The 9,684-nt window shown below is 36.8% G+C and overlaps 1 protein-coding gene across 1 annotated transcript in view; it reads left to right on the top strand.

Moving 5' to 3' along the window:
- The first annotated feature begins 625 nt into the window (after window positions 1-625).
- The window catches only part of LOC131037325 (methylmalonate-semialdehyde dehydrogenase [acylating], mitochondrial), a 160,020-nt gene continuing 150,961 nt past the window's right edge, over window positions 626-9,684 (top strand). Inside the window, exons 1-3 of the mRNA XM_057969437.2 lie at window positions 626-795; window positions 935-1,021; window positions 1,121-1,191. Coding sequence (XP_057825420.2) covers window positions 964-1,021; window positions 1,121-1,191 — 129 coding nt within the window. The 5' untranslated portion in view covers window positions 626-795; window positions 935-963. The remainder of the gene's footprint in view (window positions 796-934; window positions 1,022-1,120; window positions 1,192-9,684) is intronic.

Here is a 9,684-nt window from a genome sequence, read left to right as displayed (position 1 = left end):
CCTAATTCTATCGTCTAATTAAACATTTCATTTTATCTTTTATGTTTTTTGAATCTTAAAACTAAATATTTCATTTTATCATCTATCCTAATGCAAGTACCAAATTCTACAGTTAATGATTTGTTGTGCTATTAGCAGTTTCATTGTTTGTTCAAGTTTTCAGTAGGTTTCCAATTTGTATGATGACTTTAGAGTTCTACTCTTTTTGCCCCAAACTTTTTTTGAATTATATAAGATTGATAATTCTTTAATTTATTTTATTTTCTTAACAATCTATTGATTGCTTAATTCTATGTAATTTTGTTACATTGTTTCAATAAAAATATTCTATCATCTAAAATAAATATTTATTAATTATATTTATTTAATTAATTTAACATAAATATGAAGTGGAATTCAAAGCATTTTATTTCTTTACATCATGCTACTAGGTTCTAGTGCTTATAGTTTTTATTCTTATTCCCCATTCTTATGTATGCAATGAACTATCTTTATCCTAACAATACTAAAATGATTGCCAACCTTTATGTTCGTGTCTTTGTGTGCACGTTACCTACTAGATGTGGATGTGACAGACATGTTGGGCTTAAAAAGCATTCTTTTATTTACATCAAAGCCACAAAGAAATTTGATTATTAAATTCAGAAATTGTTTTATACTAAATTAAAAAATGAAGCTTGTTCTTCGAGATGAGAACTCTTCCCCAGCGTTTTGAATTTCATTCAGTAGGGAAGTAGTTGCTACGCCAGGGGTTCAACTCTCGACGAAGAAGATTCATCCTGCGAATATTTAGGCGTAATCACAAGCTTTTAATCTAACTTCTGCTCAATCCCGTTAATTTGTCTGCATGATCACAATCGTTTAATCTAACTTCTTTTTAATCGTCCGAGCTTTTAGGCATAATCACAAGCATTTAATCTAAGTTTGTACACAGGGGTTCGATCTCGCGACCGCTCTTCCATCATGTTGATCCGCACTTTGCTCTCCCGGGGCAGACACGACCACCACAGACTTCTCAATGGTTTGTTTCTCTCAAAGAAGAAAAAATACATTTCTGTCTTGTCGAAAGTTGATAGCGTTGTTTAAATTTATGAGGATAAATGTTTCGCATTACTTGCAGGAAAATTGAGAGCCCTGCAATTTTCTAGTGGCAGTGCGGAACCCCTAAAGACACAAGATACTCAGAGTCCTGTATGTTTTACTTTCCTTTTTTCATGGCTTTGGAAATCATTGATTCTTAATTCTCTTTGTAAAGGCGAAAAAGATTAGAAACTGTAAATAAAACTAAAAAGGAACTATAGAGTTTTCATGGCCTGCCTGGCTATGCAGCCTATCGAATTTCTATTTTTTTTCACATAAATGAATCTGCATATTCTTCGGTAAAGCGGGATCATACTTGCCCGAAATATGTCACCGTACCCTGAAAAAAAAAAGTACCAGTAGCGAGAGATGAAAATCCAAGTTTTTAAAGGAAATAACATTGGTTATTAAGGTCATATCCTTTTCCATATAAAACTTATATATGCAAAACTAAAGAAACAGGAAAACTCTTCAAACTTTAAATTTGTCCCAGCTGTGAATCCCATCCCTTTTTTCTACATCAACTGACTACTTTTCTTCAGTTCCAGCCAACAACCATGGTCATTGTTCCTGCAACAGGTCCTCCATGAAGGTGAAGATTATAAAGTGTATGCCATGCATGCAGACCTTTGCTGTTATATCATAAAGACATTTGGAAACTTATTGTTTTGATGCTATTTATTACGAGAAAGATGCTGCGCATTTATAATTTGGGAACAAATAATCGGTGGCAGAAATAATAAGTTGCAGGAACATCCCTCTTCTAATCGCTAGAAAATATTGAGAAACATGGAATAAGTAAATGTTGTTTGAGTTAGCCTTTTAGGACTGTTGGTACTTGGTAGAGTAAGACAATTTCAGTTGGACCCACATACAAAAAATGTAATATTGCGCATCATGTTTGTCTTTCAGATTTACTGACAAAAAATTGTAGTCTAAATTATAAAAATTAAAACACATGTAGGATCTTTTATGGAAGAAATTGAATGTATTTGTATAAGCAGACAGAAGTAGTGTAACTGAGATTTGAAAGAAGGAAGAAGTTAATAAAGAATTGCGTCTTTGTGATGCATAGGTTATTTTGTTTACTTGGTGGTTTGTGACTTATATGGTATGTGGTTTTCTTAATCCCCCAATCAGAAAGTGGCTACAGATCAGGTGTTTGTTTGGGATTGTTTTATTTGAGAAAATGCGTACGATCTTTGTAATGGCGGTCTTGATGAAATATCATGTCCCCTAATTTTGAATTATGATGATTAATAATTTTATTTAAGGTGTGTCCAATAATCTCTAATTTTAAGGGCAACTTAATAGTAATACTATTATAATTAAAAAAATAAAAGGTGTTTTTAAACATTAGTATAAAAATAAAATAAAAATAAAATATATTTTTCAACACTTGGAGGGAAATTTAGGACCCAAGGGCCCAATTTGAAAAGGTATATTAAGGAGGTGCCTATCTTCATTTGGAAATCATTTAAATTATCCTTTGCATCCAATTTTCACATTTGGGCAGTTTGTTCAATCTTGGGTATCTAGGGATGAAAACCCTTGGTTTGTTCGGGGTTTGAGAGGATGAAAACCTATTGGATTCCACATTTGGGATTAGGAAAAAATCTCTTGCTTTCAATTTTGGGTGATTCCCAGATTCCATCTGGGAATCACAAGTGCGTTGGTTTATGGAGGATTTGAAAATCTTCTCAATGTGCAACAGTGCTGCTACAGTGTTTTATGCAAGCAAAAATCATCATTTCATTACAATGCATATTTGAGGGTTTATATATTGAGTTTCAGATTTTTTTTAACGAATTTGGACATCATTTGGAGTTGGATCTGTTTATCCTAGCCGAAGGGTGAAGTAAAATTCAGACATTCAGGGCACTTTATTAGCCAAACCCTAGTGACTGGAAATTTCAAGTATTTTCGTGTTTTTTTAGAGGCTGATCACCAACAATTGAGGCTGGATTTGAGCGCCACATAAAGGAGGGGTAACTATAAAAATCAGTGGACAATTTAGAGCTGCTCCAACTATTGGGAGGCTGATCATTGCATTTTGATTAAGTGCCAAACCTAAGAAGAGTCTGTACAGATCTGGTTGGTAGATTTATGCAGTCCAGACCTTGTTAATGTTGCTGCAGACTTTGTGAATCACCGGGACAGCTCAAACTATTGTCATACGTCTCCCATTCATAGTTGGGACCATAGTTTTAAAACTCGTGGACTCGCCACGGACTCGCCACGGACTCGCGAGTCCATGGGAGCCACGAGTCGACTCGCCAGGACTCGCCGAGGCGAGTCCTAGCGAGTCCATCTGAAAGACTCGCGAGTCTTTTGCATGGACTCGCGAGTCTTTCAGATGGACTCGTGCGACCCAGAGAAAATGTCATGCAAGCTTTAAAATTGAGTTTAACATGTGAAAAAATTAGGTCTCTCCGTCAGGATTCATATATGGAATATAACATTTAAGTATAATCTTCTTTCTTATACTTTAAGTTATATTCCATATATACTGTCAGGATGTTTGAGAGTGGTTTCGGACCTCCAGGAGTTATAATGCAAAATCTAGTTTTTGGAGGATTCTTCAATTTTCCAGACTTAGTCAGATTTCAGGATCAGGAAGACATTCCAGACTTAGCCAAATTTCAGGGCATTTGAAGATCAAGATGACATTCCAGACTTTAAGTTATATTCCATATATACTGTCAGGATGTTTGAGAGTGGTTTCGAACCTCCAGGAGTTATAATGCAAAATCTAGTTTTTGGAGGATTCTTCAATTTTCCAGACTTAGTCAAATTTTAGGATCTTTCGGCGATGCCCCTTGACCCCAACTTGGGGGCATTGCCCCGAAACCCCCGTCGAAAAATATGGGGGGAAATTGCGCCGATGGAAGTAGGGAAAATTTAACCTCCGAGTCTGATTAGGCTCCATATAAAAGCATAATTAGCATTGAAGAAATCTTGGTATTATACATTTTAGAGTTGAAAGTTTGAAACTATGAGTATGTGACATGTGTAATGTTTCAATTATGGCTCTTATGTTCTCTAAATGCATTAATTTCTTTATGTTTTTTTGTAAAACTACGGTTTTTTTTTTTGCCGAGTCCTTGCCGAGTCTTTCACGAGTCTTTCACGAGTCCGAGTCCGAGTCCAAATTTTTGGTTTGCCGAGTCCGTGGCGAGTCCGAGTTTTTCAACTATGGTTGGGACAATCCATATAAAGTCATAGCAACAAGCGGCAGTTGTACAGGTTGAAGATTTGTCATAATTCAGTGCATTTTGTTGTATCAGCACTTTCAGGCAATTTGTGAGTGGGCTTGGTTATGTAAAAATTTTGAATCTGTATTATCTTTTTGCATAATCAGACTATACTTATTGTCAGTGGATAAAATTGGTAGTTCGGGATTCATAAGTTGTATTCCTTGCTAAATGTATCTTTGTTATACACTACTAGCATCAATATATCATTCAGTTTCTGCTCTGAATTTGATAGGTTTTCAGTATATGGGATTTTTATAATAGCTGTCAATAAACTTAAGTTGATACAAGAAATCACAGTAACCTATTGCATGATCAGCTTTAGATTAGTGATCACATTGTAGTTCATAGAGCTGTAAAGTATTTATTTTCTGTAGTATCCATTTGGGTTTTCTGAGCTTTTGTAGTATGTGGGTAGTTTTCACAATACTGTTATAGCATGGAGACATTGTTACACGTGTTTTATAAGTTTTGAATCTCTTCATTCAATTTCTTTTGGCCATTGTCACTTTTGCCAAATTTTGTCCACTTTTCTACTACACTCTTTGATAATCTAATTTTTTTTTTGCTTCTTATCTTGTTTCAAGTGGTTAATCTGGTTGAGTGATCTTTGTATTGCATCCTCGAATTGTTTTATAATTTCTATAGAAGGGTCATTTGTATTTGTGGTTGCATTTGTTGTATCATTTTAATCATATTCTCCATGCTCTCCTCTGTAGGTAGGCATTTTTTGTAGTGTCCCCATTTTAATGTTCTCTTGCAATGCAGTTGGTTCTGACCTTCTCGGTGGTTGTCCGTCTCTTGAGGGGTTTTTTGATGTTTCTAGTGAGCTTCGGTGGTTTGAAGGATTCATATGCCTCTTTTTGGGGTGATTTTTGGCTTCTGGAGTGCTCTTTAAGAATTGTGGAGAGGTTGTCTATTTATAGTAAGTCGCCTAGTTGGCTTCGTTGATCATTATTCATCATTGGGATCACTCTAGTGCAGTTAGGTTTCAATTCTGATGTGATCCGACAATTTTTGGAAAATGGGCATATTAATGGCTTATTTTTATTATTTTATTAAGGTTGTTTAAATTTGATTAAAATATTTTAAATGCACCTTAGTGTTATAACTCATTGGAACCGAGGTGAAGAGTTTTAAATCTTGGATTCATAAAACAAGGACCTTGCGTATCAAATTATCAATATTTTTAATGAAAAGGGCTTTCAATTTTAAATTGGGCTTTTTAGAAAGTTTGGTGGGAAAATGTATAAAAGGCATTTGAGGGGCTCATTTAGCATTTTATTTTTTTCTCTTTGGTGAACCCTTGGGGTTTTAAGATTTGAATTGTCTTTGTTTTAGCCTCTTGGTGATTGGAAGCCTTCTTGAAGAAGATTGCCTATAGTGGTGAGAGATCCTCCCTGGTCAATTTTGTGAGATTCAAATGGAGTCTCAGCTTGTGCAAAAGGAGTTCTTGCAGATTTGGTTGAAGAATGATGGTAAAGCTTTGTGTTGAAGGTTTTGAACTGAAGCCTTTGTTTTGAGTTACAGGGCAGATTTTGGGTAATTAGATAGACATTTCAGATTTTTTGGGCCATTGGGTTAATTGTTTCTTAGAGCCTTAAGGCTGGTTCAGAGTTGTTTTTATTTGGGCATTTGAATTAGCAAGGCGGAGTTTACTTTGGGTACTTGAAATCTTATTCTAGTTATGCTGATCGATATAAATCCCAATGAGACTTTATTTGGGCATTGATTTTCACAAGAATACAAACTGCATTAAAAAAAATTAGAAAAAAGACAAAAAATGTGGCGCTTAGAAGGATATATCTTGTATGAAGAATTGGGTGTAATCTTGGGCGATTTAATTCTTTTTACTAGACACCAACTATCATCTAGACACAAGGAGAAGAGACATGGAGTTTAGATTGAGATATGGTTTGCTAGGAGGTTTTCACTAGCTGCTCCATTCAACGATTTGAAGGTTTGCATTTGTGTACATCTGTTTTCATAGTGAAGTGTTGATTTAACATATGCAAATTGAAGCTTTGGAGTGCAAGTTGTAGACGCGGCAGTGAATTCATTGGAAGTTTGTTAACATTAGGCAATGAAGACAAAAAAGGGGAAGTTGTGGTAGGAAATCTCCATCACAGGGGGCCAAAGAAGTCAAGGAGGATGATGTGGGAATGAGAGAGAGTTTGACAACTAGATTAGGAAGGATCATGGTAATAAAATTTAGTTTGAGGTGTAGTGTTTGTAGTCCATTTGAAGCTTTGAAGAAGCATTTCATAGTTCATGGTTGTTCTTGGACAAATTTTTTACTCTTGTTGGGACATTGGGAGACTTATCATAGTTTTCTACCTTTGAGGACAAGAAACAAATTATGTCTGAACTGAATTGTGTGAGTTTAGATTGTTGGAGTAATTAGGACAATTATCTGATCATTTATTGATTAGGTCCTTGTTGTGACGTATTCACACATCGCCCCATTACAAATGGGGACCCCTGCTTTTTGCTTTCTAGGGTTTGTTTTCTAGGTGTTTAGGGTTTGTCTGTTAGCCTTTGCATTTTGAGTGTCGCCAGGGGATCAATAGGATGGTAGGCTTTGCTTGAGCCAGGGGAGTGTTTTGACCATTTCACACATCCCCCCATTAGAATGGGGACCCCCTCTTTTTGCTTTTGTTTTGCTTTCTCTCTGCTTTTAGGGTTTTGAGTGAGTGAGTGGTCTGTCTGGGCTAGGGCTAAACCTTAAGGGTTCTTTTTTGGTTTCATTCAAGCTAAGTCCAGTCAAATTTTGGAAAATTGTTAAATATCTCCTTGAAGAATTGAGATTGCTGGAATGAGGTAAACCTTTCAGGAAAGTCAAATTGGTTAGGTCTGGGGAGTCAAATAGGTCTCAGGTTAGGTCTAGAATTGAATAGGGGTTTTAAGGATAAAGTCCTGTTTGTTCCCAAGTCTGAGTCAGTTAAGCATGGTTAGTGAAGAAAGGGAGTCTAGTGGGCTAAGATAAATAGGGAACGAAATGGATCAAGAGCCTGAAAGTGTAAAAATCGCTCTTGACCCTTGCTGAGGGTCCAGGGCGAAATTCTTTGTAGACTGGCTTTCCTTCACAATTTTGACTAAGTGTTGACATGTTCTAAGGTGAAATTGTGTGTTCTTGATTGATTTTTTGAGAGCAAAATGATGCCTGAAATAGAAAATTCGCTCCTGACCCTTGTTGAGGGTCCAGGGCGAACTTCATTCTAAACACAATTTCTTGTTTTGAGAGGACTTGCTAACTGGTTCCTGGCCTTGAAAATGACCTGACTGTGCCTTGTGAAGTGGTTTGAGACTTAAATTTTGAGCAGTTTAGCCTAAAATGAGAAGTTCACTCCTGACCCTCTCTGAAGGTCCAAGGCGAAAATGTTGTTTAAGTTTATTTGGCACTAATTTTGGCTAACTTGTTTTGTGCAGGGTCTCCCGGAAGGAAGATTGGACGTCACTTGATGCATTTAAAGGTTTGAAAACATGAAAAATGATGAATTTTGGGCAAGAAAGACAAATTCGCTCCTAACCCTTGCTGAGGGCCCAGAGCAAAATTTTGAGTTTTCCTTATTTTGCAGTGAAAAAGACCAAGCTTTGAGCATGAGTGGAAAGTGAACAACTCCCTTTACCCGCCTGAGAAAGTTTTAACTTGAAAAGATGGATGACTTTTTTGAAAATCTAAATTTCGCTCTTGACCCTTGCTGAAGGTCCAGGGCGAAAATTCCTATTGGAGTCATTTCTGGCCTTGTTTGGTCAAATTGAGATGTCAAAGGCATGATGAATGGTGAAATGAGTGTGATGAAGCCTCCAAACTTGTTTGAAGATGAAGAGATGAAGGAGTTTTGCTTAGGAAAGGTAATTTCGCTCCTGACCCTTGCTGAGGGTCCAGAGCGAAATTCTTTATAAACACATTTTTTGACCTTTTTGGGGCATGAAATCTTATTCATAGCACAATACAAGATGAGATCTTACTTAGCAAAGAGGTTTTAAGGTGAAAAGTGAAGCATTTTTGTCACAATGGCAAAATTTGCTCCTGACCCTCTCTGAAGGTCCAGAGCGAAATTCTCAAAAGCACCTTTTTCTTGCAAGGTCAAAATGATTTTTATGATTGGAATGGATGTGAAAAGGCATGTTTTACCCATTGAAGATAATTTGGATGATCAACAAAGGAGCAATCTAGCTAAATAGGGAAAATCGCTCCTGACCCTTGCTGAGGGCCCAGGGCGAAAAACCTAACATTGGACCTTTTCCTCTGAGTTTGAACGAAGCTAAGCCTAGGCATGAGTTTGAAATGATGTTTGAATTGCCTTGAAGTGAAGAAGGATTGTTAAGAATGAAAGTTTTGAAGGCAATTATCAAAACCGCTCCTGACCCTTGGAGAGGGTCCAGAGCGAATTTCCAAGGTTCTCTCCTTTTTTTTGTAGAATTAAGACAAAATCTTGCTTGGATAGGAGAAGGACGTGATGTGTTATGCCTTAGAGGTGATTTGAAGTCTAAAGAATGAAGGAATATGCTTAAAAACCAAAAAGTCGCTCCTGACCCTTGCTGAGGGTCCAGGGTGAAAATCATAAAACCAACATGTTCCCTTCAAGGTTGTGCTAAGGCAAGGTTATACTAAGGTAAAAAAAGGCCTCCAAAGACATGATGAATAAAGATTTGCTTCCAAAAATTGATGATCCTGGGCTAGGAAAGAAAAATCACTCCTGACCCTTGGAGAGGGTCCAGGGCGAAAAACACCAAAATCACACTTTTTCTCCTAAGTTGGATAGAGCTAAGTCTGGAATTCAGTGGGAAGACCTATTTGAGATGCCTTGAAGAGATTTTGAACTTTGAAAAATGACAATTTTGAGCCAAATTTGGAAAATCGCTCTTGACCCTTGGAGAGGGTCCAGGGTGAAATTCCTCTAAAAGCATTATTTCCTTCAAGATTTTTGATGAAGTAACTCAATGGTGCAAGGAAATGGATCTTGGAAATTACGTTGAGAGTTCAACAATCAAGCTAAGGTGGATTACAACCTAAAATGAGAAAATCGCTCCTGACCCTTGGAGAGGGTCCAGGGCGAAATCCATATTTCCACCTAAACTCCTCATGCAGAATGCCAACATTTGAAATGCAAGACCTTAACTGGATATGAATTCACCCTCCAGGAGATTTTAGAGTCAAGGTACGAAATATTCAAGGCTAAATTTGGAAAATCGCTCCTGACCCTTGGAGAGGGTCCAGGGCGAAATCATTAGCAAGCTTCATTGAGACCTTGATCAAAAAATTGATATTCTCCAGTTTGCACTAAATCGCCAAAATTGCTAAATTTGAGACATTTGGAAAATTAAATTTAAATTCGCATTAATT

The sequence above is a fragment of the Cryptomeria japonica genome, chromosome 3 (assembly GCF_030272615.1).
Source record: "Cryptomeria japonica chromosome 3, Sugi_1.0, whole genome shotgun sequence".
Lineage (NCBI taxonomy): Eukaryota > Viridiplantae > Streptophyta > Pinopsida > Cupressales > Cupressaceae > Cryptomeria > Cryptomeria japonica.
This window is presented reverse-complemented; position numbering and strand designations above follow the sequence as displayed.